Raw genomic sequence first — 27,909 nt, forward strand, 5'->3', positions numbered from 1 at the left:
ACGTAGAATTCCGGAGCCGCACGGAAGCTCCGCCCCCCAGAGAAGTCGGGGCGACAGCTATGGGCTCCGGCTGGTCGCCCGCGCGGCGTTTGTGGCCGCTGCTGTGGCGCAGGCTGGTCTCTCAGAGAGCGGGCCCCGCAGTGGCTTCGGTTCCCTGGCTTCCGCGGCTGGCAGAGCGATGGCTTCCCGCGGGGCCCGCGACCTGCCTGACCCCGAGCCTGACGCGCGGCCTGCACCATGGGCCTCAGCCCGAGGAGCGGACCGATGGCGACGCTCGCCTGCAGCCCGGAGCCTCAGGTACCCGGGCAAGACAGCTGGTGGCCGGGCCTGACCCAGACAGCCCTGGGCTTCCCTGTGTGCTTCGGAGTAGAGAAATAGCCATTCGCGCAGACGCAGAGCTGGGAGGGATGAGGTGGTTGGCGCCGACTTTGCTTTGCATAGCGAAGAGACCAGGAGGCCAGGTGGCATGTTGTCTTCAAAATCCCAGTCATATCGCTGGCCACATCTGGCCCTTGGCATCTCAGCCCAGGGTCCTCACCCCGTCTCACGATCTACCCGGGGTCGTAACAGATGGACTGATTGGTCTTAGTAGCACTAGTCCTAGCAGCTGCGTTTCTTCATATCCGTTGAAGGCTGGGGACCAGGCATTGCCTGAGAACCCGCCTACCTCACAATTATAGTTCAGTAACTCTTTTTAGCTGTGATTCGATTTAACGTGCCCCATGCCCTAGGATATTGTCCTCTCCCTCAAATCATGCCGCTGGTCGTTGTGTAGCATCTCTGCATTTGCGTAATGTTGTTCATTTCAGTACTAGTAAATGGAAAGCCATTTGCTACTGTTTCCATTTGGTCATCGCAGTATTCAGTGTCTGTATTCTGAGCATTCTGCCTAGAAAAGCTGACCAGGGCTTTAGGAAACTGTTGTCCGGGTTCAGTTTTAAGCTAATTTTTGGTTGGTTGGTTGGTTGGTTGGTTGGGTTGGTTTTGTTTTGGGTGGAGATGGTATTAGGGGTTGGACCTAGGGCCATATACATGCTACCACTGAAGTACGCCTTCAGTCTTTTAGTTTCTTTTTTTTAAAAGAAAAATCTATAGACATTGTTTTCCTGAGTTGCTCGGCCTAGCATTGAGCCCGAGATCCTCCTGCCTGGTGTTCACCAAAGCATTTTGGATATAAATACACTCGCAGAAGAACAGTTCCGCCGTCTCCAGGAGACTTCGTGTCAGTCTGCTTCTGTAGATAAACGTAGGTCTGCGTTTTCCTCAGCCATCTGACACAAGCATTTCTGCATTTTCAGATCACATTGGTGCCAAGTTTGACATCGATATGCTGGTTTCACTTCTGAGGCAAGAAAATGCAAGAGACATTTGTGTGATCAAGGTGCCTCCAGAAATGAGATACACAGACTACTTTGTGATTGGTAGTGGGACTTCCACCCGACACTTACACGCTATGGCCCACTACATTGTGAAGATGGTAGGATGCTCTCCCTTGTTTTGAACCTTTACCTAGAGAATGACGTGGTACACTAGGATGGGAGGAACACACAAGAGGCTACAGAGGAAGCCCACTTTCTAGAATTCCCAAGAGTGATTTTTATGGTTTCCCAGTGAAAGGTTCAGGAACAAGTACTTAGCTCTGTTGAGTCCAGGTAATTTTAATTCATGTCTTTTGTGACAAGAAAAATTAATAACCTGAAACAAGCCATAAGCCAGTCTGAGTCTGTTCTAGAGCAGCACCCAGATGATAGCCTCTATAGCTCTTGAAAGGTTTAAAAAAGTTATTTAAAAGATTTAGAGGTTTATTTTTATTTTTTTATTCCATGTGTATGCCTAGTGCCCACAAAAGTCAGAGGAAAGCATGTGGTTCTCCCGGAACTGGAGCTAAAGGAAGTTGTGAGCTGCAGTGTAGTTGTTGGGATTGAGCCCATGTTGTTAACCTCTGAATCAACTCTCAAGCCCTTAAAGTCATTTTGAATTAGGTGTGTGTGGGGGAGGTGGGGGAGGAGTTCCACATCTTCAATCTCAGCTTCTTGGGTGGTAGAGGCAGACAAATCTCTGAGTTTTAGGCTAGCCTGAGCTACAGAGTGAGTCCAGGTCAGCCAGGGCTACACAGGGAAACCCTGTCTCCAAAAACAAACAAAATATTTAAAATTATATGGATGTGTGTGTTTCTGTGCACGAGTCACCAAATATGGCTGCCAAACTTAGAGCCTCTACTAGAGCAGCGACTGCTCTTAACTGCTCAGCTTTCTCTCCATTCAGACGGAGAGCATAGTTTGAAGCCCAGTTCTTCAGTTATACTCGCCACTTTCAGAAGCCTGATTTCCACGTGTGGCTGTGATTTCCACCATACTGGACAGCCATATAAATTTCCATGACTTTCAAAAAGTTCTGGGCAATGCTTCTTGTCCTAGTTTGCTTTCTGTTGCTGTGATAACAACCATGATGGAAGCAGTTTAGGAAAGGTGTTTTGTGTTTTCAGCTTACAGTTATAGTCCTTCATTAAGAGAAGCCATGTCAGGAATCCAAGGCAGGAACTTGAGGCAGTAACCAACAGAGACATTCTGCTTTCTAGCTCACTCACTCTACCGTGTTCAGCTGACATAGCCCAGGCCTATCTGCCTAGGTGTTCCCAAACACTGTGAAGTATTGGGACGGTAAAAGTGAAATATATGTAGTCCTTGCCCTGTGAGGTTACGAGTCTCATAGAAGGAAGAGGGGTCATTTTCTAGTTGGATTGAATGTGATTCAGAGCCGGGGTGGGGGTGGGGGGGTGGGGGGGACGGTGGGGGGTGGAATGTGTATACCCAGCAGTTTCTGGCACCATTCTACAGGGGAATAGACACTCTTTGTTAACACTTGGTCAAAGAAAAAGCAGTTAAGTCCAGCTGGGGATGCCTAGACGAGGCCTTTAAAATACAAATGGGTTGAAAGCAAACTAATGCAATATGATAGGTGGAGGAAATGGTTTGTTTGCTTTTGGTTTTGTTTTGGTTTTTTGTTTTTACTGAGACAGAGTTTCTCTGTGTAGCCATGGCTGTCCTAGAACTCACTTCATGGACCAGGCTGGTCTTGAATTCAGAGGTCCTCCTGCTTCAGCCGCTCAAGTACTGGGATTAAAGATATATGCCACCACCATCCGTCAAGTCAATGGAGGAGCATTCGTAAGAAGCATTTTGAGACAGGAAAGATGGAGACAGTTGTAAGGCAGAATCTCTCAGATGCAGCTGGGGGTGGATGAAAAGTTACCAAGGTGTAAGGCTTTTGAGTTTTTTTTTTTTTTTAAATAGGTTTTTCAGAGAAGTTGCACAAGAGTAAAGGAGTACAAATTACTTTTACAAAATGTTTATGTGAGAAGGGCAAGAAAGAATTTGACTTTTAGTATCTTACAGATAGAATCAATATAGCGTTTGGCCTTTTGTGACTAGTTTATATCACTCAACTTGTGTTGTCAAGGTTCACCTGTGTTGTAGCATTGCCAGATTTTGCTTGGTTGTTTTGTTTTTCTTTGTTCAGGGGTGGGAATTGGGCCCAGGGTCTGTGAGTGCTAGTGCTCTGCCACAGCCCAGTAACATCCTGCTGTATGTATGTATATACCTTCTTACTTAGCCATGTACCCTTTGATGGGTTGTGCCCAGCTTTTGGCTGTTGTGATTGCTACTTCAAATATGGACTTAGAATTGTCTATTGCATTTAACTTTGGGTATGCACCCAGAGGTGGAATATTTGGATCATATAGTCATTCTTTTTTTAAACTTATTTTAAATTAAAATTTATTATAAAGAACCTGTGACTAATAGACATCACACTGTGAAATTAACAGACTCAATGTCTTTTATTTCCAAGTAGCTCCATCTGTTGATACTTGGGGCTAGTTCCTGTATCAGTGTTTCATGTTTTAAATTAAAGGCTATGGATCCATGAGTTGTTTTTTTATATATATATTTAAGGTGAAAGATTATTACCCCAATCTAGTTTTTCTGTGGTAGATGTCCAGTTTTACCAGCACCATTTGCAGAGTCTGCCATTTCCCCAATACCTGTTTTGGTCTTCTTTAAAATTAAGTAGGCACAGCATAGTTCTAGTTCTGGGTTTCCTGCTATCCCATTGGTCTACACATCTATTTATTATAATTTTTTAGATTTTTACATTTTATTTATGACTATTTGCTGCATGTATGTATATGTGCACCACTTGTGTGGCTGGTGCGTTTGGAGGTTAGAAAGTAGTGTTTGATACGCTGGCACTGGAGTTACTGATGGTTGTGAGCCACCGTGTAGGTGCAGGGAACTGAGCCAGGCCCTTCAAAAGCAAACATGCTCTTAACCACAGGGCCAGCTGTCCAGCCCCTACTTGTCAACTTTTTATACCCGTGCCAGGCTGTCTTAGGCTGTCCTCACCAGTCACTCTGTGCTGTGCCCAGCTGTCTTAGGCTGTCCTCACCAGTCACTCTGGCTGTTACTCGGGGTCAGCAGCGCTCTTGCTCCTTAGGATTGCTTTGGCTGTTCATGGTCTTTTCTTGTTCCACTAATTTTTTTTCTAAACCTGTGAAGTATAGTATAGCAGGATACCATCCCACTACATTTGTATAAAGCTCAGCGATTGGCCTGAATGAGAGGAAGGCGGAGCAAAGAAAGGAAGAAGGGAGGAGCTAGGGGAGGAGAGATGTAGGAGCCATGGAGGACCATGCAAGTATCGAGAGCAGTCCTGGGTAACAACTTACAAGGTTAGATATTGGGACACACCTCTAGTTGTGTGAGCATCTTGTTAATTGAGCATTACCAAACATATAAAGCCTTTGGATAATCTTTAAACATTGGAGTCTCATTTCTACCGGGTACTGTATGGATGGCGAGATCCCAGCCTTGCAGAGACAGTGTGGTAGATTGGCAGAGCCATCTCCCATACTGGTGACTCTTGAGTGCCAGGGCTGGTGTTTCTGGCTGGTCATTTCTAGCTGTGGCACTCGTATGGCCTCTGGCCAGGGAACATGGCGGAAAAGCTAACCGTTGCCACTTAGCCCAAGAAATAGCCTTTTACAAATATTACCATAACAGTATAGCACTGGAATTTTGATAGGTATTGCATTAAATCAGTAAATTAATTCTGGTAATAAAGTCATTTTCACACTATCAGCCAATCCAGAAGCGAGGAATGTCTGTCTTTTTAGGTGTTTTCTGAGATTTTCTTTTTCAGTGTCTTGAAGTTTCCGTTGTAGAGATCCTTCTCTTCTTTGGCTTCATATCTCCCTGCCTTAGGGTCTTACTGCTGTGAAGAGACACCTTTTGTAAGGAAAACATTTAATAGGGGCTGCTTACAGGTTCAGAGGTTCAGTCCATTATCAAGGCGGGAGCATGACAGCATCCGGGTAGTTATGGTGTAGAAGCTGAGAGTTCTACATCTTCATCTGAAGGCTGCTAGCAGAATACTTCCAAGCAGCTAGGATGAGGGGGTCTTATAGCCCACCCCCCCAGTGACACACCTACTCCAACAAAGCCAAACCTTCTAATAGTGCCACTCCCTGGGCTGAGCATATAGAAATCATCACAATCCCTAAATAATTTTTTGAAGGTTTTTGTTTTGTTTTGTTTTTTTGGTTTTTTCGAGACAGGGTTTCTCTGTATAGCCCTGGCTGTCCTGGAACTCACCCTGTAGACCAGGCTGGCCTCGAACTCAGAAATCTGCCTGCCTCTGCCTCCCAAGTGCTGGGATTAAAGGCGTGTGCCACCACCGCCTGGCCTTGAAGTTATTTTTAATGTGATGTTTTCCCATGTTTTCCCATTGAGTACACACACACACAACACACACACGAAGGTAATTAAAAAATACTTAAACAGATTCACTTGACTTTTGAGTTTTTTTATGTAAAGAATGATGCCATTTCAAATAGGGGCTGGTTTGCCATTTATTTATTTACAGACAAGGTCTCAGCTGCGAAGCACTGGCTGGCGTGGAACTCACAGAGCTCCGTCTACTTCTGCCTCTTGAGTGCTGGGATTAAAGGTGTATGCCATCATACCCACTTTATTTGCAAATTGAGATAGTTTGACGTTTTGGTTTTTCAAGACAGGGTTTCTATTTGTAGCCCTGGCAGTTCTGGAACTTTGTAGACCAGGCTGGCCTCTCAGAGATACCTGCCTGTCCCTGCTGGACCTCCAGCTGGAGACTAAGGCGTGCACCACCATGCCTGGCCTAGTTTGACTTCTCTCCTACTTTTCTCTCTTTCTCTTATCTAATCTCTGTATCGGAGACTTACCATAGAAATAAGCAGTATTACATAAGCAGTTGAATGAATCCTTGGTCCTGATTTTAAAGGACCTTTGTGGGTCAACCTAATGTTGGCTACCAGTTTATTGTTATATGTAGTGGCCTTGATTATTTTGAGATATATTCCATCTGTTTGTAAAGTCTCCAAAACTTTCATCACAAAGACATGCTGAACTTTTTCAGCATCAATTGAAATGATTATGTGGTTTCTTTCCTTAAGCTTATCTCCTTAAGCTATGGTATATTATATTTATTGATTTATATATGTTGAATTAATCTTGCTTTTCAGCCCATTTGGTCACAATGGAATTGTTCTCCTGCATAGCCTTGTCTGTTAATGATGTCATGTGTTTATTTGATTAACCATCTCCCTCATTTCAAGTTCCCTTCATTTCCCTTTTGTTTTTCAATGTTTCAATCTCCTTGCTAATTTTTTCCTCTACGTTTTAAGAGTTTCACCTTCAATTTAGTAACTGTTAAAATCACTTTGGAAACTGTCTTATGAAATGCTTGCATAGATTTTCTTAGTTTGTGCATCTGTTTGAATTTTCTATACCATTGATTTAAAAAAAAAACCCACTCAATTCTTTTTCAGGCATTTCAGCTATCTCTAGTTTTGGATTCTCTCATGGGAGTTAGAGGATTGGTGTAGGCGGTGAATTTGTGTTTCTTTGTGGGTTTATTGTGATTTACTATCTGTTGGAGTAAGTTTGTCCTGGCTTCCCCTTCTTATGAGCCTGCCAGATATTTTGTTTTCCGAAACTTCCTAGAGCAGTTGTTTTCCACCTGTGGGTTGTGACCCCTTTGGAGGTGTCCAGTGACCCTTTCACAGGGGTCACCTAAGGCCATCAGAAATCACAGATATTTATATCTTGATTCATAACAGTAGCAAAACTACAGTTATGAAGTACCAATGAAAATGATGCTATGGTTGGGGTCACCACAAGAGGGGCTGTATTAAAGTGCTGCAGCATTAAGGGGGCATCTGCCTGAAATTAGCTATGTGTTAGTAACACTTAGTGTTGATTGCCCAAGTCAAGCTGCTGAAGTCCCCCTGTGTCATCAGGGCCAAGGGTGGAGCTGCACACTCAGCTCTAAGGCACCAGGTGGAGTCTGACCTGCTAAAGAAAGGACAGCAAGCTTCAGACCCAGGGACATCTACCACCTGGGGTAGGGGTTATGATTATAGCCTCAGGCCCAAAGTAACCTCTGGGAGCATAGCAGTATACTCAGATCCTGCAGTGACCCCAGAATCTTACAAGTCAGAACCCCACACCACACTGACCTTAGAAACCACAGGAGCAAAAGCCCCTGTCTGTCAGGGGAATACGGACAGCTGGGGAGTCAGAGTTCCTTCACTGACCTGAGGCTGGAGTCCTGGTCGCTGAGTAATTTCTGGTTCCTCAGAAGCTAGAGGCCTAGACAGCTGGCATTCTCTGGACCACAAGAAGCCAGAAAGGTCACCTTGTCTATCTGGTGTAGCTAGAGCCAAAGGCCTGAATGTCCAGTGTGCAGTTTGTTTGTTTTTAACTTTTTAAGGAACTGCTATATACAACTGACTACACTACAATTTCCATTCTCACTAGAAGTGTCAATTTTTTTCCACATTCCGGTCAGAATTCCCACTTTGCTTTCCTGATAGTAGGCATCTGTATGGGTGTGTATAGCACGCCATAGTCTAGACGTGCATTATTAGTAATATAGTCAGTACTAGTTTTTGTTGGCTGTATTATAAATTCTTTTGGAGGGTATCTGTTCATCCATACATTGCATGTTTTTTAAAAATCTGTTTTGTTGCTAAGGGTTGTTTTCTGCATATGAATTCCTTGTCAAATATGTGACCTGTAAACACTGCCATTCTGTGGTCATTTGAAATTCAGCCGAGAAGGTTAGAGCAGGACATTGTTTGTGGCATAAGATGGCTGTATGAAATGAATTAATCCCCAAATTCAGTCTGAGAAGTGTCCCTAGACCTTATGTAGGAGCAGAGACTCTCCTTCCTCCTCTAAATGCATGGCCTGTTTTCCAGTACAAACACCTGAAGTGTAGAAGCGATCCTTATGTCAAGATCGAGGGGAAGGACACAGACGACTGGCTGTGTGTGGACTTTGGTAAGTTACTAGTGTACAGTTTACAAATAAATAACCATTATTTAAACTTTGTTTTCAGCTGCAAAAAGATAGAAATTGGTGAGTACACATCAATGTAAAATTTTTGAATTTTGTTTCATGTTATAAAAAGTTTGATCTGATTATATCAGGTAGTATTAGTCACATGTGAAACCTTTGCCTACCCAAAACCTCTGGACAATACACTTTTGATGGAACACATACTGTATGCCTGATATGTAAGGACCACACAGATGAGTAATGGAGTAATGGTGTATTAATATGTCATAGTTTGAGAACACTGTCCAGCCAGATATGAACTACTAAGGGAAAACAGTATCTCTGTGCTTACTCTGGGGCCAGGTGGCAATCATCTGAGATTTTAGCCTACTTGCAAGCTTTCATAGGGTTACAGTTGCTGTGGTGAAACACCATGACCAGAAGTAACTTGGGGAGAGAAGGATTTGTCTCACTCACACGTCCATCTGACAGTTCTTCACTGAAAGGAGTTAGGGCAAGAAGGCACCTAGAGGCAGGAGCTGAGGAAGTGGCCATGGAGGAGTGCTGCTTACTGGCTTGCTCAGCCTGCTATCTTATAACCCAGGACTACTGGGCACTCTAAGAAAATGCCCTATTGCCTTGCCTTACAGCCCAGTCTTCCGGAGGCATTTTCTTGGTTGAGGATCTCTTCTTTCAGTTGACATGAAACTTGCCAGCTCACAAGTTGTCATTCCAGATCATTTTGGAAAAGCATAGTGTTTCATGTGGCAATGGCAGTGACCAGTACTGTAAACTCTGCTGGTTGTCTGGGCCTCAGAGCCCATAAGGTAGCCCACAGGCCAGATGACACATAAGTAGGAGGAAGCAGGCCCACTTTTTGCTGTGCTGTGAGACAGCAAGGCTGTAAACCAGGGTTTCTCAGCTTTGTCACATTCCTGGTTTGGCTGTGTGCTTGGGGAACATCTTTTGTAATGCAGGGCAGGATGCTTATTCTTAGCAGAATCCACTCTCCTCTTTCCAGTTAAAACAGAGATGTCTGTGGGCATTGAAGCATTGCTGTGAACATAGCTGTCTTGGAGGCAAGCCCTATCTGGTAGGACTATTGACTTTGAAATCTTTGCTCACAAGATGTACAGAAAAGTCAGACCTGGGAGACAGTTGTCGCAGGGTATGACCAGAGGAACCTGATGGACCCAACTTGCATTCCCATGGATTAAAGTTAACAGCTATCATTGATGCTATTTGGTGACCTCATTTTCATGCTAAGTGGCAAATGTTCTAACAAAGCCACAGAATCGTTTGCCTGTCTAGGAAGCTGAAGGTGAGGAATGCACATTGAAAAAAATACAAGCAGTGGATTTTCTTCATTGTAATTTTTATCTGTTTCTGATAGGCAGTATGGTGATCCATTTGATGCTTCCAGAAACCAGAGAAACCTACGAATTAGAGAAATTATGGACTCTACGTTCTTTAGATGACCAGTTAGCTCAGATAGCAGCTGAGACGTTACCTGAAGACTTCATTCTTGGACTAGAAGATGACACTTCATCCCTGACTCCAGTGGAGTTCAAATGTAAATAAAACAAAGTCAATGCCATTCATTCCTTTGATAAGACTGAGCCATCTGCAAATACAGGTTCTAGCTCTATCTGCTTGGTCACTACAAGTTCTCACCTCCCTTCTGACCACTCATGCTGGTAGCTGAGCAGAGACTAGATAAATTAGCTCAGAGACTAGATAAATTAGCTCACAGACCAAGAACTAGTAATCCAATCCCAGTTTTTCCATCCTACTGTCTTTACTCTTAAGATTCTAGCATAATGCCTTGGGTAGCACTGGTCCCACAATTGACTCAAGTTCTCTGTTCAGATTATTCATTTTGTTTAAATGCAAATCTTCTTTACCATGGAATGGCCAAAACTTGGGGGAACAAACCCCCACACATTATCATATCAGCCTTCCTCACTTCCCCAGTTGTGATATCTGAGGGCAGCAGTAAGTACCAGTGTACTAGGGTATGAGGATAGCATTTCTATAACCCTTCCAGAGTGCTGCCATATAATATTTATATTTAGAATATTAGGAAAAGCCATGCAAATCTGTAATCTTAGTTATAGGAAAATCAAGGTTCACATTCTTGTATCACAGGCTGAAAAATAACTTACTGGTAGATTACTGCTTACTTTAAGATATAGAAAATAACTCAAGAACACTCATCTGAAAACATACTACAGAAGCTGTGGCTTATGATGAAAACTTTATTCTGCATCAGGGTACCTGGAAAATGAAGCTGCATTTGGGGCACACTACAGCTGAGAAATGATCTGTATATGATGAACACAAAACACAATTATAGAGATACTCAGTACCAGGTACTCCAGACCACCAGTGCTTAAGTGAAAGTAAAACATGATTGGCCACTCTAAAAGGCTAGACATGAAATATGGCAGAATTGAAACCAACAGATAGAAATGTAGCACCTGTCAGTTTTTAAAAAACAAACACTGGAAAAATCAAATACCGAGGAAGAGCTCTGGCCGTAAGCATATCTCCCCTGAGATCCAAGCAGGAGAGCAGGTCACATTTTTTTTTAAGCAGTTTAAATCCATCATATGAAAATGCTAGATGAATTCAGTTGTAAAAAGGGGCACTTTTTGGCTAAAACTACAAAACAGACTGGTTTTATGAAAATGTTTAGGAATTCATTTTCTAAATGATATGCTGATATTCAGAAAAACATAAAAGCATGTAGAAGTTAATCCTGAAACACAAATGAGGCGAAGTGACTTTCTGAAGGGTGACAGAATGCCCTCAAGGTCAGTGTAACACGACTATAACCACCGTAGAACAAAACAACAAAACAGTTCAGAAAGCAGCATGGCCTTGAGGACCACACCCACCCACAGGTATCCAGACAGGGCTTTGCCCTAAGTTAAGGAAGGGTAAAGGGGACGTCAGATGTTTCCACAGTCTGAATCCCCAAAGCCATTTGCTTCATCCCCTACCTTGACTCACTGTCAGGTAACTGCAGGGCAGACAGAAACTCTGCTACATTTCATGGAAGATTTTTGGTGGACTTCATTCTTCCCACTGCTTTAAAAAAATCTTCAAAATAGCTTAGGCTCCTGACAGTGCCAGGCACAGGATTGGGCTTTTGTTGCCCTTCAGCCCTTGTCACACCACCTGACTCCGCCTGGTCTTCACACAGCACTTCTTTCCACGTCTGCTCAGAGTGTGGTCTGATCTCAAGTGTGCTGGCAAGCTGAGCATCCTGTGCAACAAACTCAAGCTGATTGTTTAAATTCTGAATTTCTTCACTGACACGCTTCCATTTTCATGGTGACAGTCAAAGCACAAAGCATTTCCAAATTCCCACACATAGCTAAACACAAATCCCCAAGTCTTCTGGAGCCCTTTACACTAGCTGTCCCAGACCCTACCACCACTCTGCTCGGTCAGTACCATCAACAACCTTCCCAAACATGAACAAAGGAACACATGGCATGGCTGCTCTCCGAGAATAGGCACTGCTCCTTATCTTTGAACATTTAGTGGACTTTCCAACTACTGTCAAAAGGCTCAAAAAATGCAAAATTATTTTTCCAACTTTACTTTCACCAGCCAGACTTTTTCAGTTACTTGCCTATCAGCTGATAACTGTTAAATTTTATTTTATTTTTTTTAAAAAAAAAACGGTTGGAGTTTTTATAAAGTATATAAAATTTTCAAAAAAGGAATAATTTTGCTTTTAACTGTATTACTGAATACCTGAGGTAGTTGAGTAAAAATGCACGTTTAATACCCCGCCAACAGCGGTTGGCGCTTCCCTTAGGTTATCCATGTTAGTGTTAGAGAAACAGGAAACAACAGCTCTTCTAGTCTAATGGCTTAATGTTGTGTTCCTGTGACAATTCTACTTTGATCCAATTTCAACAATTGGACTTAGGAACGATCTAGTTTTAAATTTATTTGACAAATTTAGTGAATGTACCATTTATGCCAATTTCTGGCATTATGGAGGGATATTAAGAAAAATTAGCATGTTTGTTATACTTTGATATCACAAGGGAAGTGCAGAGTTCTTTCCCTACCCCCACTTTTTTTTTTCTTTTTTTTTTTTTAAAGCTGGGTGTCATATATTTCAGAGAGCATAAAGTATACATTCTCACAGAGACAGGAGTTCGAGTTGCCTGGTCCTCAGAAATAACCAGCTAGGTAAAAAGTCGTGCATGTGATTCTGGATGGGTCAGCACCCGTCTGTTGGTTAAGCAAATCTGTCTTTGGTTTGGCATCTGCCTCTGTGGTGGCTGTCTCCTGAGCCTTTACTTCCGCCTTGACTGAGGTGGTCCACTCTGCAGAGCTTTCTGCTGTTGGTGCTGTTTTACCTGAGTCAGAATTTCCTGAATTTTCCTCTGGGCAACCTACAAAAGGACAGAATTTCATAGAATCTGCACAGTCCAAAGTTACCAAGTTACTCTACTGCGACAACATCAAGTTGAAGTCCTTGTGCCTAATATTTACCAGTGTGCTGGCTAAAAGGAAAACTAGATGTGTGAGCACTGCCAGGCACAGTGGGGCATAAGGACAGAAGCTGAGGTGTTCACATCTCTGGGGCCGAGGAGTTCAAGTCAAGGCTAGCTTGGGTAACAGCAGAAACAGCATGCTTCAGTACCCCACCAAACACTAGGACCCATGGGCATCTAAAGGTTCACATATACATATATACATGGAATGGTAGCCTTATGATAAAGTCACTTGCCTGGCAAGCATAGAAGTGGCCAGTTATTTTGACAACAACTTGATCATTCTCATCAGGTGTCTGGTCACGGGGGACAACAACTTCAGCACTTGATAAATTCTGGAGTTCATTCACCTGAAATAGATAAAATCGTATCACTAAGCATTACAAGATTCTTTCCTAAGCACTTTCTGTAAACTAGACACAGCTCTGGCTTTACAGAGCTCATTCTGTCCACTAACAGGTCTCTGAGCTAGAGTTCCCATTTTAACAAGACTGGAACTAAAGTCTGGACAAAGAAGCCCATTACAGAAGTAAACAGCAAAACCAGACTCAGGTCCTCAAGTTGTGCTCTGGGTGGGCTCTATGTTACTCCAGAGTTAAAGATCTTGAAATGACTTAGTTGAGAAAGACTGCAAACTACTTTTTTGCAATTTGAAGATAATTTGTAAAGCATCACTTCCTGTTCATTAAGGTTTATAGAATAAAAAGTTCAAGTTATATGTGAGAATGCTGCCTGCCCCTTTCAAGTCCCAGGCCAGAGCCCTGTCTGGTGTATGCAGCAGTCTCACTAGCAGGTTACAGAAAGAAGGAAATCTCTTCCAAACCTTGATCAAGATGATCCCACTTTTTATAAAGTAGCCAAAGGCCCAGGGTAGAGCTGGGCTCCTGCAGCGCCTTCTTCCAGCACGGCAGGCTGCTGCTAGGGTACTTGCCGTTTTGCCTCCTTTCCCAATAACTCTGCCAGCAGCAAAGGATGGCACTCTGATGTGAGCTTCAAGTTTCACCTCTTCTTTAGGACTAACAAAGTTTTCTTCTTTAATTTTTCCATAAATTCTTCCCTGAGCCTACAGATGACAATATATCCTGTCAGTATCATTCATACTTGAAACAAAAGGTCAGTTAACTTTGAAGACAGCCTGGCTCAGCCTGGAATTCCCACTGTCGTGGCTCATCAACGTCTGGAATGAAGACTGACAACAGTAAGAGACAGTAGTTAGGAGCCTCAGAGAAGGTTGATGATAACTGTTTCCCAGGCAAGGCGACTAGATGCCTGACAAGAGGAGGATATGGGCAGAGGGCAGTGATATTTGTAACAGTGTCATTATGAGACCCATGGTGCACACCAGCACCTAAGGAGTAAGCTGTATGCTGAACATAAAGGCATTTAATAGGAGGTCTAATTAAAACTGATTTTAGGGGCAAATGACCATTCACACTCCAGTCTTGAATAAAGCCTCTCCTACTGTCAAGAAAGAAATTGCATTGTTCTTGAGCAAAAGAAACTAGGGAAGACCTGCATAATAAGGAACTCGGGTTCACAAGCAGATAAGCCCATGTCTAAATAGGACAGACACCGACCAACATGAACATTTTCTACTTAAACAGATCTCTTCCTCGGGTGATTTCAGCTTTATGGAAGCCAAAATGTTGGGTATGACACGTCAGTAGTCCCAGCACTTAGGAGCCTAAGGAAGGGCGTAGCTACACATGTAAGGCCAGCTTTGGCTATAGAGTAAGGGCCTCCTACTTCTTCCCAAAAAGGCTACAGAGATGAAGTTAATGTACACTTCTAGTACTTCACTAATGTGTCCTGTGTACAATTAGATGTTTTATGTCAGGGACCTCCTATTGTGTGCAACCGTGAATTTGTTCTCTTACACGTCAAAGGGGAAGGGATTTGAAGTTGGGAAGTTGGGCTAATCTGACAAGATGCAAAGCCAGCCATGAAAGCCCGCATAGGCAGGTCTTCACTGGGGAGAGATGCTAAGGAGGCTCATTTGGAGGATCAGAGGGAAGACAAAACTCATCCACTCTCCAGTCTTCTAGACATTCTTCTTTTTTAAAATTTTTACTTGTATGTGTATAAGTGTTTTGCCTGCATGTATATCTGTATCATATGTGCATGCATGTATGGTAGGTCTCAGACCTGTGGTTTCTCATATTCGAGAAAGGAGCTGTAACCTACTCATAGCCAGTTTTTAACATTTCAAATTTCTGACATGAACTGGACTAGGAGGCTGCTGGGAGGGTAAGTGTCACTTTGGCGTGTAGGCAGTAGTACTCAACACGCTAAGATCCGAGTGTCCTGTTCCCTCCGTAAATGATGGGACGCAGCTCTGGATTTTCACTGACTCAAAACAAAAAAGAGGGTCTGGACTATAGCTCAAGACAGAGCGCCTGCACAGCAAGGCTCTGGTTTAGTCTTTTTCTTCCCAGATAGAGATGGTGGGGTGAGCTCTGGGCAGTACTATGGTACTATAATGTTAAGAAACAGCAGACGAGACTAAGGTTAAGAGTGAATGCTTGACCTTTTACACAGATGTTAGTGAGACATAGGACTAGGATACAAGCGTTGGGCTGGTGAAGTGGTTCAGTAGGTAAAGAAAGTCCCCAGAACCCACATAGTGGGAGAAGGCTGACTCATAGATGTCCTCTGACCACAGCATGCCAGGACGCACATTCTCCTCCCACTCCTCTCATTAAATAAATAAATGCAATTTTTCAAAAAGATGTAGGTACTAAATTAATTAATAGAAAGTCCCAGCCATCCTGATGGTGATGGTAAGCCAACACCATTACAGAACTCAACACCTAGCTGCCTAAGCCATGGTGTTCCACACTGACTGTTCACTGGAATGAAGGCCTCGTGACTGTGGCTTCACCTACTGCCTCAGAGTTGGCTCTCACAAGAGCACAGAGGGAGGTGGTGCTGCTTGTTTCAGGCACTATACACTGGATACACTCTACCTAGGACAGAGATGCTAAGATGTCCATTCTACAGATGAAGACATGGGGAGAAGACTACTTGTCTAAGGTCACATAAATGGTGAATGGCCAAACAAGGATTTGAAATAGGGGCCTAGCTGCCAAGTTGTCTCCATCACCTTAGAACACACGGACTCCAGATACCAATAAATGTTTAGTAGTTAAAGCCAGAACTCATGACATACATCACAGCCCTAACCTAAAACCCAAGGACAGTGCTAGGTGAAGGTAAGAGAAAAGAGTCCACTGTAACTCCAGATGACATCTCCAAGACAGAATGGGATGTTGAGAAACAGATTTACAAGGTTCATTAGCAGGCTGGTGTGTCTATGCCAGTGTTAGGGTCCCAACGGCCTCAGTGGTGACAGTAAACTAACACCATTACAGAACTCAAAACTAAAGGTTCTTGGTTTATGGTTGTGAAAGAATTCTGGTGTGGTTCCACTATGATCTTTGTAATTTTCACTGATACAGGGGCTGGAGAAGACAGCATCATCTTGCTCCCTCTCATTACCTGTGCCCTCCATAACACATACCTTGAATTGAGCCTCTGGTGGTCCAGTGATAATCACCATCCTCACTTTAGCATCTGGTGCTTCGGCTGGAGCGATCTGTAATAGAGCCATCACCAGCCAGTTATGATACTTTCGGGGGTCACTGACAAACCTTAGGCAAACCAGCCTGACATCTGCACATGATTGACTGAGCTGTAGAATTAAATGACTTCTGGAAAGGAATTATGGAGAGGCTATGATTAATATGGGCCAGTCAGGTATAGTACACTATTTACTGAGTATTAAAGTGGTACCTGACTCTAGTGTAAAACTGCAGTACAGTCACTGAGCTAACCCATACCACATCTAACTAAAGGATAATCACTTTACAGTGGGAGCACAGAAGGCTGGGGACATTAAAGAACCCAACCGATAATTGCATAGTTAAAGGCTTGAGAGAGCTGGATGCATCCATTCCCTGTGCTCTTGGTCATAACTCCAGTCGTACATGAAGTGGATTGCTTAAACTATTTGTATACTTTTTGTTGCTAAGACTACTGGGTAAATTGCTCCCAAGTTTACTCATTGGAAGGACATAGGACATTAACCAATATTAACTGAACAGGAGACACCTCAGTTTCCATGGAGAATATGAAATCAAAAGTACAGGCTAGGAAAACAGTGTAGAATCAATAGAAAGAGGAGCCAGCATGCCCAGAGTCACAAGAAAGAGTTTGTAACCTAGTTAGGGAATTATTTTAAGGGGATTTGGGTGGAAGAGATGGCTCAGTAAAAAGTCTGCTGTGAATGGCAAGAACTGGAGTGTGGACGCTCACCTGTACAATTCCAGCACCAAGAGATAAAATGGGTTCCTCAGATCAACCAGGCAGCAAAACAGCCTTACTGATAAGCTCTAGGTTCAACTGAGAGCCCCTGACACTTGCTGTCCAAATAAAGCCTAATTGTTACATTATAAAACTGTTTCCCAGCACTTGGGAGGCAGAGGCAGGCAAATTTCTGAGTTCGAGGCCAGCCTGGTCTACAGAGTGAGTTCCAGGACAGCCAGGGCTATACAGAGAAACCCTGTCTCGAAAAACAAAAACGTGTAAGACAAAAAAATACAAGTCACCCCAATTCGATCCCTGAAGATCGTCAGTGCTGATTACTTGATGTAATTTTCTAGAAAAAGACTTTAGAATAAATCAAGTCTTGTTTTCATCTCCCTTCAAAATAAGGCTACCATTCTGTCACCTAGAGTCAAACTGATACCTAGATCTACTAATGCAGGGCACTGACTTCTTTTGAGCCTGAAAAACAAGCAAAGAGTTCCTTGCATTTAGTCTAAATTCCTGGGGGGTTGTTGACAGGAAACTGTAAAGGTGTCATTCCTTAGCATTCCAGCTTTCTTTGGTTTGCTTTGTTTTAAATACTCTCAATGGTAGAGAGCCAGGCTAAGGGAATGCACACTCTGACAGTATATATGGCTTCTACAGCCCTCCTTCCAGTTTGATTTTCTTTTCAAGATAGGTTTTTTTTTTTTTTTCTGTGTAGCCTGGGCTGTCCTAGAACTCGATCTGCAGAGCAAGCTAGCCTTGAACTCACAGAGATCTGCCTGCCTCTGCCTCCTAAATGCTGGGATTAAAGGTATTAAAGCCAGCCACCAGGCTGGCTACCAAAGGGTTCATATCCTTTGACTAACCAAGTCTATTCATATAAGCTTCTGTTAAAGAAATAAGGTTGTGTTATTTTATTTAGTGTGGATAAATTAAGAGTAACTTCAATGTCAAAAAATCAGTGAAGACGTTAAATGATGATGATTTGGTAGTACCAAGCACCTGCCTCAGGGTTCAGGGGATGCTGAGTGAGCTTGAGGACTAGGGTGGGAATCCCCATCACCCAAAAAGAAAGCCAAGCCCAGCTGCCTGTGCCTATATCCTCAGCATTAGCGGTAGAGACAGGTGGGTCATTGGAACACAACGGCTGGTGGGCATATTGCCAGTTCAGTGAGAGACCCTGTCCCAAGGCAATAAATAAGGCAGAGAGCAATGGAGGAAGACCTCTGAGGTCCACATCGGTGCACACATACACAAAACAAACCCGGGTATCTGTGTAACAAAATTGCACAAAAAGGTAATCATATCTAATCCTGCATCACATAGCAAAACAGGCAAAAGAGGCAGCCAGTCTTGGAGATTATGTTTCAGGCTTTCTGAAAACACACACTCTCCCAGCCCAGTTAGAAGACCTAATGAAGGCAGGAAGAAGTGAGCGTAGTTCATTGTGTATATGTGAGCATGTGTTAGATTAACTTTTAAAAATATTTTAATGATGAGTGTATGTAAGTGTGTTGAGGATGGGGTATACACCTCAGTACAGGTGCCCACAGAGGCCAGAACAGTGTGTTGAATCCTGACACTTAAGTTAAAGACACTGAACTGAGGTCCTCTACAACAGCAGTGTGTGTTGCTAACCACTGAGCCATCTCTCTGCCTGTCTTCACACTGATTTAAGAAAACTTGAGAACCTGCAGGGCAGTAAAAGCTTCGTACTTCATTGTCCCCACGCCTGTCCCTTCACCACTCACTGAAACTAACTGCATCGCCTGTCCCTCGATTTTGCTGTCTCTTCTACAAGAAAGTATGTAAGGGCTGTTTCTGTGTTTTGTTTTCTTGTTTTTGTTTTTGTTTGTTTGTTTTTGTTTTTTCGAGACAGGGTTTCTCTGTGTAGTCCTGGCTGTCCTGGAACTCACTCTGTAAACCAGGCTGGCCTCAAACTCAGAAATCCGCCTGCCTCTGCCTCCCAAGTGCTGGGATTAAAGGCGTGCGCCACCACCGCCCAGCTGTTTCTGTGTTTTGAATTTTAATTTAACTTACATAAAGCAAATTTTACCCTTTGTTGTCCAGTTCTATAGGGTGACAAATATGTACTCAGGTTAACTACCCCCACAGTGAAATCACAGAACAGTCAGTCCTCTCTCTCCCAGCCCCTCAAGCAGCGTCTCTGTGCATCTCCCATGTCAGTGTCTAGCTGCCAGACTTCCTTGCTGTCCTTGTAGCTCTACCTTTTCCAGAATTATTCCATAAATGGACCATATAGTATGAGGGCTTCCTTTCTGACTTCTGTCACCACAATACATGAAATTTCTCTTACACACTTACCTTCAATGTTACTCAGTAACTTCTACTGTGCAGACTCACTGCATGGAGGATTACACTTTATCTGCACATGAAGGGCATTTGGCATTTTATTTTACCAATAAAAATGCTTTGGGGTAGGGGAGCTTATGCTAAGTTTCATTTCTCATAAAGATAGCTAGAAGTGGAATCTATATGTTTACAGAAATTGTATTAAATCTTTTTTTTTTTTTTTTAGGAGCTTTTTGGGTTTTTGGTTTTTGAGACAGGGTTTCTCTGTATAGCCCTGGCTGTCCTAGAACTCACTATGTAGACCAGGCTGGCTCGAACTCAGAAATCCACCTGCCTCTGCCTCTGCCTCCCAAGTGCTGGGTTTAAAGGCGTGCGCCACCACTGCCTGGCTTTAGGAGCATTTAAAAGCTCTCACTGGCATGCCTTTAATCCCAGCACTTGGGAGGCAGAGGCAGGCAGATTTCTGAGTTCGAGGCTAGTCTGGTCTACAGAGTGAGTTCCAGGACAGCCAGGGCTACGCAGAGAAACCTTGTCTCGAAACCCCCCCCCCCCCAAAAAAAAAAGCTCTCACTGACAGTTTCTGGAAGAAAGCTATGAACTTTTCAAACCTGGCAATCTTTGTTTTGAAGCAAGAATCCGAGGATGGGGGCATGGTTTAGTTGATAGAATGTTTAGACCCCAGCATCCATATAAACAGCTCCAAGCTGGAAGGGCAGAGACACTGAAACTCACTGGCCAGGCAGCCCACCGAGTCAGCAAGGTGATCAGTAACACTCCATCTCAGAATATAAAGTGCGTGTGACTGAGGAACCAGCAGACGTTATCCTCCGTGTATACACATACACACCCTCTCCTAGGTGTGCATGCACACACACAAACACCCCTTTTATCTAATCATGAATTGTTTCAACACATCAAAATACAGATCCTTCAGAGACAATGATCTCTTGACAAACACGAGTGGTCCCACATTTACACAATAAATACTTAGTTGACAACACAAAACTTCATTTCCCTGCTGCCCCTTCAGCTTTGCATGGCCAAATCCTGAGAATGGAATACATACAAAACTATCCCCTAGCAATGAACTTATGGGAAAGACTGCTGGGTGACAGGCATGCCTCTTTTTGTTGTTTTGTTTTCAAGACAAGGCTTCTCTGTGTAGACTAGGCTTGCCTCAAACTCAGATATCCACCTACCTCCACCTCCTGAATGCTAGGATTAGAGTGCACACTACTGTCCGGCTCAGACGTGACTCTTAAGAGCATGGAAAGTGGAGATGAGCTAGAAGGAAGTTGTTAAGTCAAGATCTCAGAATGTTGACTAGAGAGATGTTAACTAAGCACAGTTAAGCCACTGTTGCAAGGTTCCTGTCATATTCCCGATTCAGCCCACCACTTCCGCTTCCTTGTATAACCAGGAGAGCCACAATATGCACAACAGTACCTTAATCGAAGCTCCTGCAAAACGAGAAAGCTGTTTGATATGTTGTCCCTGCTTGCCAATGATGGCGCCAACGGACAGGGCGGGAATAAACAGGTGCACAGTCTCTGTTTCTGATTGCTGTAAGAAAAGAAAGCCAGGACATGAGTGTCTAATGACTGCCAGAGAAATCACTGGCACCTTCACCTTTGGCACAGGCACATTCTCATACCGTAGGAATACTAGGAAGGTCATGGAAAACCATAATGAATTAACCAGAGCTTACCTATCAAGCCAAAGGCGGTCCTGAAAGGGCCAGTCGTTAAAATCTCACCTTTGTCTACATAGTTTCCCTAAACTTCAAAATCTCATTGAATTATAGATACTTTGCCTTCTTTTTATTAATATTTAAAACATATAAGGTAGCTTTCAGACTATACATCACAAACTAGACAGCAGTGAAGTATATGGAAGTCCAGAGTCTAGTGACACCCCCCCTTCCTTTTTCCTTCCCTTCTTTTTCCCCCAGAGCCAAGGACGAGGCAAGCACTCTTCTGCCGATCTAAATCCCCAACCCCAGGCTTTTAATTCTTAAACACAAAGAGTAAACAGCTCCTATGCAGGGACAGAGCACATCATTATCATTCCGCACTTAGCACACATAAGACAGAATTCAGAGAAACCTGTTACTTTAGTAACAAAATACTGTAGACACTTCCCTCCCATGCACGTCCCCACACTCCCTTGGCATCTTATATACAAGTAGTCAGAAACCATTTTGAAAGCTAAGTCCTGAAAGGTTATGCACAGATGGACTCATACTTCCCTTCACTGGTCACACGTGCCCTCTCCAGGCTCCTGTCACACAGTCACTCAGAGACAGCTCAGTGACACATCCCTCACAAGGCTATCCCAAGGTGCAGTACTAGCAGTGGGGTGAGTTCTAATGTAGAGCTACTCCAACTGCTTACTCTCCATCACCTTCTAACAGCAGGAAGCCTGCTCCAGGAAGAGTTAACAGTGCTGGGCTTGGAATGAAAATGGTCCCCAGAGGCTCTTGGGGATGGGCACTACTGGGAGGTGTGGCCTTGTTGGAGAACCTGTGTCACTGGGGATGGGCTTTGGGGTTTCAGAAGCTCAACCCAAAGCCAGGCCCAGTGGCTCTATTTTCCTGGTGCCTGCCAATCCAGATGCAGAGCTCTCAGCTACCTGTCCAGCACCGTGCCTGTCTGCACACTGCCATGCTTCCACCATAATAATGGACTGAACCTTTGAAACTGTAAGCCAGCCCCTATTAAATGTTTGTTGCCATGGTCATGATGTCTCTTCACAGCAATAAACCCCAAGACAGCCACCAAAGGAGTCTTGGGATGGGGGCAACAGGCGTCATTCAGGCCATGAAGATGTCAGAGAAGAGTTCAAGAAGCTGAGATGGAGAAGGAAGGCTTAAGGAAGCTGCTCCTTGTGGCTGAGATAATGCAACCTATTTCTATTCCTATTTAAACATCTTTGTCACCTACAGTTAGGATAAATTATTGTTCTAGAGCTTGTTGCATATAAGTTTGTTTTTGAAAAACATATATAGTGGGGGCCATTAAGAGCACTGGCTGCTCTTCCAGAGAACTCAGATTTAACTCCCAGCACCCACATGGCTTACAGCCATCTGTAACTCCAGTTCCAAGAGATCCACACTCTTCTTTTGACCTCTGGGAGCACTGTGCATATGTGCTACACAGACATAAATGCAGGCAAACCACCCCTACACAAATACCACCAACAAATTCTGAAATTAAAAAAAAAAAAAAAACAGTGGTGGGAAAAAGGTAAGTCACCAATAAAGCAGCAAAACACATTGTGCTTTAAAGAAGATGTTATATGTTTACATCTCTAGAGGTGGAAGAAGCTATTTGCAATAAGAAATTTAAAAATAGGGGCAGAGGATCTCCGAGTTCAAGGACAACCTAGTTTACACAGCTAGTTCCAGCACAGCCAGGGCTTCACAGAGAAACCCTGTCTCAAAGAAGAAAAAGAAAGGGGGGAAGTGGGGGAGGGTGGCTGAATTTTAAACATGAATAATTTGGTGAGAATTTCAGAACTGTCTCTTGAAGTATCCCCACCCCAGCTCTGGAAAAGGAATGGCTGAAATGACCACAACATAGCATCACGACTGCAGCGAAGTGCAATGTGTGAGGAGTCTGCAGCCAGAATGTCCTGCCATGTGACAAAAGCTGCTGCCCTCAAAGCACTAGGACCTGCCCAGCGGAGCAAGCCAAGTCTGAAGCAACTGTGCTTCCACACAGGAGATGGAGCCCAGACCAATGCTACGTCATGTGCACTGTTGGCAACTCATCTAAAGTGACTCGGCGGCCATCTGAAGCTGGAAGAAGGCGTTTCTGAACATCACCCATCTTCCTTGGCTCCACTTTCATCCCCCCAGCCATCTTGCTGGCCATAAATTATTTCACAAGGGAATTTTCCTCTGAGAACATGGGCAGCTTGTGGAAATGTCCATCCACTTGACTGTCTGTACAATGTGTTCTCACATGGAATCCAGCATGAGAAGCCATGTTCTCAGAATCTGCCTCATAAAAGCACACCATTTCGTTTTGACTGGCAGACCTAAGCAGACAGAGGAAAAGCCTCTGAGCAGCATCCTTCCTCCTGACACATTCCTTGGGTATAAGTTCACTGTCCTGAACACACAGGAGACCTGTTCCTGCACAGATTCTTTGAGGATGAAAGATAGTCACAGGACACAAGCTATTTCCCAATGGATTGCTGCCAGATGCCTATGGCAGGCAAAGCTTCCTTCGGACTCTTGGCAAGCACTGTGCTGTATCTTGAAATAGTGAGAACAGAGCTGTGAGGCCGAAACGTTTGCGTAACTGGTGAAGTCTGCCAGTGAGTAATTCCTAATCACCCGCCATCGAGAAGATACAAGCAGCAGCAAACAGTGAGGTCAAGTGTATTTACTTTGCAGGGAACAAAATCTCAGGCATTACAAAGGCATGGAGACGTGCCTGGCAGCCCAGAGATCAGCCTCCAGGAGCCTGGCCTGGTGCCCGTGTTTTCCTTTGGCCTGTAAGATAGGTACTTGGGGGAAGGAGGAGTTGTTTTTAACTAGATTTGGGTCTGGAACTAAAATGAAGTTTACTCAACTCCATGACCTGAACAAAATACTACAGCTTAAAAAAGAAAAGAAAAAAGGAAAGAAAGAAAAAAGGAAGTTTTCCCCATAACCAAGTAAACCAATGATTTACTTGCTTAGAAATGTTTTACTGCACCCACAATGAAAAATCTTAAGGACTACAAGATACTACCTGGCTTTATAAGGAGACAGTAACTCAGTCTGTTTCTTAGTGCTTCTGGTGACCTACAAAGAAGTGATGGCTCATCTTTCCTGCCCTTGTCAGAGTAGAACCCTTGCCACTTGAAGGTCAAACTCCTATCTTGGAGCCTTCAGAAAAGAGTATAAAGAAGCTATCAGCATTGTGAAGACAAGGGCTCACAGGTCTACTCCTGCCAACCCAACTGCAAGCTGCCAACACAGCCACTGAGACACTGCATGCACTGCGCCAGCTCCAGCCCTTGTCTGGTTCTCTAGCTGCCAATTCTCACTCCTCTACTGCTTGGGCATTTCTGAAAGGAGAATTTCCTGTCATTTATAAATGAGGGCCTTGCCAATTAAGTACTGAGTGAACCAACTTCCAGGCAGGAACTATAGACACTTTCTGAAATCTTTTAGAAGAGACATCACTTTGGCTGTTTGGAGACATCAGCCTCACAGGTTCTGGGAGAGAGAATCCTTTGGAAGGATGAGTGGGTAGAGATCTGGAATGGAACAAGGACAAGATGCTTATCAATAGACAGTGCACTTCATTCTCCTTCACAAAGCAGAAATGAATAAATATACATAAAGATGACAGACAATTCTAAAAGTCCATAAAAAGTCTTGGTGGTGGTGGTGGTGGTGGTGGTGGTGGTGGTGGTGGTGGTGGTTTACACACCAAAATCTACTTCTCAGGGATAGGGAGATGTGTTAGTCAGTAAATTAAAAACCTGGGTTTGGAAGCCAGGCACAGTGGCATGCATCTGTCCATCTGAGGATCATCTACACGGATAAATCCCTGGAGCTCACTGGCTGGCAGCTGAGCCAGATCAGCAAGCACCGGATTCAGTGAAAGAATTTTACTCCAAAAAATAAGGTGGAAGGCTCCAGAGATGGCTCAGTGGCTCGAAGTACTTGTCACGCAAACATGACGATCTGGGCAGGCGGCTGCCTCAGACAAAGTGGAAGGCTAAGAAGGCTACCCTCCCTTCTGACTTCCACACCTGAGCTGTAGTGCATGTACCTCCATACACATGTGCATGCCTACATGTATACATACACCATATAAAGAAACGCACACACATATCATACAGACTCACACACATACAGAAACATACAATATAAAAACTAAGGCAGCGAGAACAACAGGATGATACACAAAATGTGGACGGTCCCTGATCTCCACGTCCACACTGATGCATGTGCACATGAACACATGCGTGCACACATACACCCAAACTCCTCTTAGCAAGCGATATGCATTTATAATAAAAGCAGAGATTCACTCTTACCCCACACGACATCAAAGATGAAGATGGTTTTGGTAAGTATTCTGAATTCTCTGAGATAAGTGTCAATAGCAAGGTCTTTCTTTTGGGACTGAGCATCAGTCAAATCCAGAACTTTGCACAGTAAAGAGCTCTACCACTGAGCTACCTCCTTAGCCAGGAACAAGGAAAGACCAGGAAGAAAGAAAGCTTCTTATCACAAGTACAGTCACCTCAGTGTGGCACAAGTTTACCTTCACCATTCCCAGAGTAAATACCTGGGAAACTTTAGCACACATCAGAGACCCACCACACTACCTTCTCCAATGAGGTAATAACAAAAGAACAGACAGAGCATACTGAGGGCCAGGGCTGGAGTCAGTGGGCAGAAGCCTGCTTAGCATGTGCACACCCCTGAGTCCAAGCCCCATACAACATAAAACTAAGCAGGGGGAAAAAAAAAACTAAACAGGGTAGTGTACACTTGTGATCCTGGCACTTCAGAAGAAGAAGCTTGAGACCAGAAATTCAGAATCATTCTTGTCTACACAGTGTGTTTGAGGCCAACCTGGATAATATGAGACCTTGCCTCAAAACAGAACAAAACAAAACAAAACAAAGCTGGTACAGCTCTGGTAAATTTAACTGTTGCCCTTAAAAATTATAGTCTCAGGGTTGGAGAGATGGCTTAGCAGTTGAGACAGCACTTGCTACTTCTCTAGAAGACCTTGGTTCAACTTCCAGCATTCACATGTTGTCTTTCAATCTTTAAAAACTACAATTCCAGGGGATCCAAAACCCTCCTCTGGCCTTCTTAGGTGTGTTACACAGACATATGCAGGCCAATTATTTTATATATATATAATTTTTAAAATGTATTTCCCAAAGTAGTTCCACTACAAATAGGTAAGTACAGTTACATATACTACTTCCTGCCTTCAAGACCCCTAGTGGATACCTAAGGCCACTGATCCTTCAAAACCCTACACACACTATGATTTTTCTATAGACACCTTCTAAGATAAGCTAGAGTGGAATACACTAGAACAATAACAAAACAGAAAAAAAAAAAAGCTGTACAAAGGAGCTCTCTCTGTCTCCTCAATGAATATTGAGCAGTGGTCAACTGGGGGGACTAACATATCAGTGATTTGGATTTAGAAATAAAGCTGAGAGAATCACAGACATCCATGTGAAAAAAGAGTGATTTATTTCAGGTTGTATGTAAAAACACAAGATAATGCTCAGAACACCTGTGTATGCTCTGCATGTCAATAAACTCACAGGCGTGGAGACTGAAACAGGGAACATCCTCAGCTACAACTTAGAGTCTCCCTTTCTCTCTGAAAGAACTCACAGGCTCTGGAGTTCCCTTTAAGAGCTGACAAGGCTATGTCCACTTAGATTGACAGGAATGGCTGCTCCAACATCTATTTTCCTGTCCATGTTTAATAGACACACTGCAACCCCCTAGAGCAATTGCTTCCCAGCTTCCTTGCAGCTAGACAAAGCTGGGTGCCTATCAAGGGTCAAATATCAACGCATGCTTCAGACACTGCCCTTACAGGCATTAACATTGTTGTTTGTTCCTTTGCTGGCTGGACTGAAAACCACTGGCTAGAGTCTGAGTAATTTCTGTGGGCTGGAGAATGGTGTTAAACAGTCCTGGGAGGAGCAGGAGACTCACCACTCACCTTGGGCCATCTACCCTTGACCCTCGGAAAACATTTAAGCTAGCCCTCTGCTCCCATAACACACAGGCAAGCACATTTTCCATCTACCCAGCATACCACAATAGATTCAGAAGACTGAGAATGGACACATGGGAGCATCCCACAGACATGTTTTGGCTTGGTGGATGCCTAGAGTTTGAATGACAAGTGCTCTCAAGATAAAAGGGTATTTGGTGGTGGTAGTTTTTAAACTGTTCTCTGAAATAAAACAGAATAGGATAGAAAGAGAAATACATCAGTGGGGTATTAATGCTCTCCTCAAATCTTTTCTCACATACACTGATGTGAAAAAAAACATGCTTTCCTCCAGCAATTACATCTCCTCTCCTGCCCAGTAAACATTCTTGTGGAGCAGCTCTTGACAATGAGTGAGCAGCAAGAAACCTCCTGTCGCCGGGCAGTGGTGCGCACGCCTTTAAACCCAGCACTTGGGAGGCAGAGGCAGGCGGATTTCTGAGTTTGAGGACAGCCTGGTCTACAGAGTGAGTTCCAGGACAACCAGGACTACACAGAGAAACCCTGTTTCAGGAAGAAGAAAGAAAGAAAGAAAGAAAGAAAGAAAGAAAGAAAGAAAGAAAGAAGGAAGGAAGGAAGGAAGGAAGGAAGGAAGGAAGGAAGGAAGGAAGGAAGGAA

At 43.7% G+C, this 27,909-nt stretch overlaps 2 protein-coding genes across 4 annotated transcripts in view; one reads left to right on the top strand and one right to left on the bottom strand.

Annotated features, from left to right (window-relative positions):
* On the top strand, nucleotides 1–9,979 carry Malsu1 (mitochondrial assembly of ribosomal large subunit 1). The gene is made up of 4 exons (XM_028790050.1): nucleotides 1–297; nucleotides 1,299–1,477; nucleotides 8,300–8,381; nucleotides 9,772–9,979. Exons 1-4 carry the CDS (start codon nucleotides 60–62, stop codon nucleotides 9,957–9,959), a joined length of 687 nt encoding a protein of 228 aa, XP_028645883.1. The 5' UTR covers nucleotides 1–59; the 3' UTR covers nucleotides 9,960–9,979.
* Nucleotides 9,980–10,616: 637 nt separating this feature from the next.
* Igf2bp3 (insulin like growth factor 2 mRNA binding protein 3) overlaps nucleotides 10,617–27,909 on the bottom strand; it is a 120,567-nt gene continuing 103,274 nt past the window's right edge. For 2 of the 3 annotated variants that reach the window (XM_028790049.1, XM_028790046.1), the window contains 5 exons: nucleotides 20,972–21,119; nucleotides 16,422–16,496; nucleotides 13,833–13,964; nucleotides 13,138–13,251; nucleotides 12,574–12,799 (listed from right to left, as the gene is read on the bottom strand). In XM_028790049.1, the coding sequence (XP_028645882.1) occupies nucleotides 12,701–12,799; nucleotides 13,138–13,251; nucleotides 13,833–13,964; nucleotides 16,422–16,496; nucleotides 20,972–21,119 (568 nt within the window). In that variant the 3' untranslated portion in view covers nucleotides 12,574–12,700. Of the gene's footprint in view, nucleotides 12,800–13,137; nucleotides 13,252–13,832; nucleotides 13,965–16,421; nucleotides 16,497–20,971; nucleotides 21,120–27,909 lie in introns of all 3 variants that reach the window. The other variant, XM_028790048.1, reaches the window with a different exon arrangement.

Source organism: Grammomys surdaster, unplaced genomic scaffold (genome assembly GCF_004785775.1).
Source record: "Grammomys surdaster isolate TR1022 unplaced genomic scaffold, NIH_TR_1.0 125861, whole genome shotgun sequence".
NCBI lineage: Eukaryota > Metazoa > Chordata > Mammalia > Rodentia > Muridae > Grammomys > Grammomys surdaster.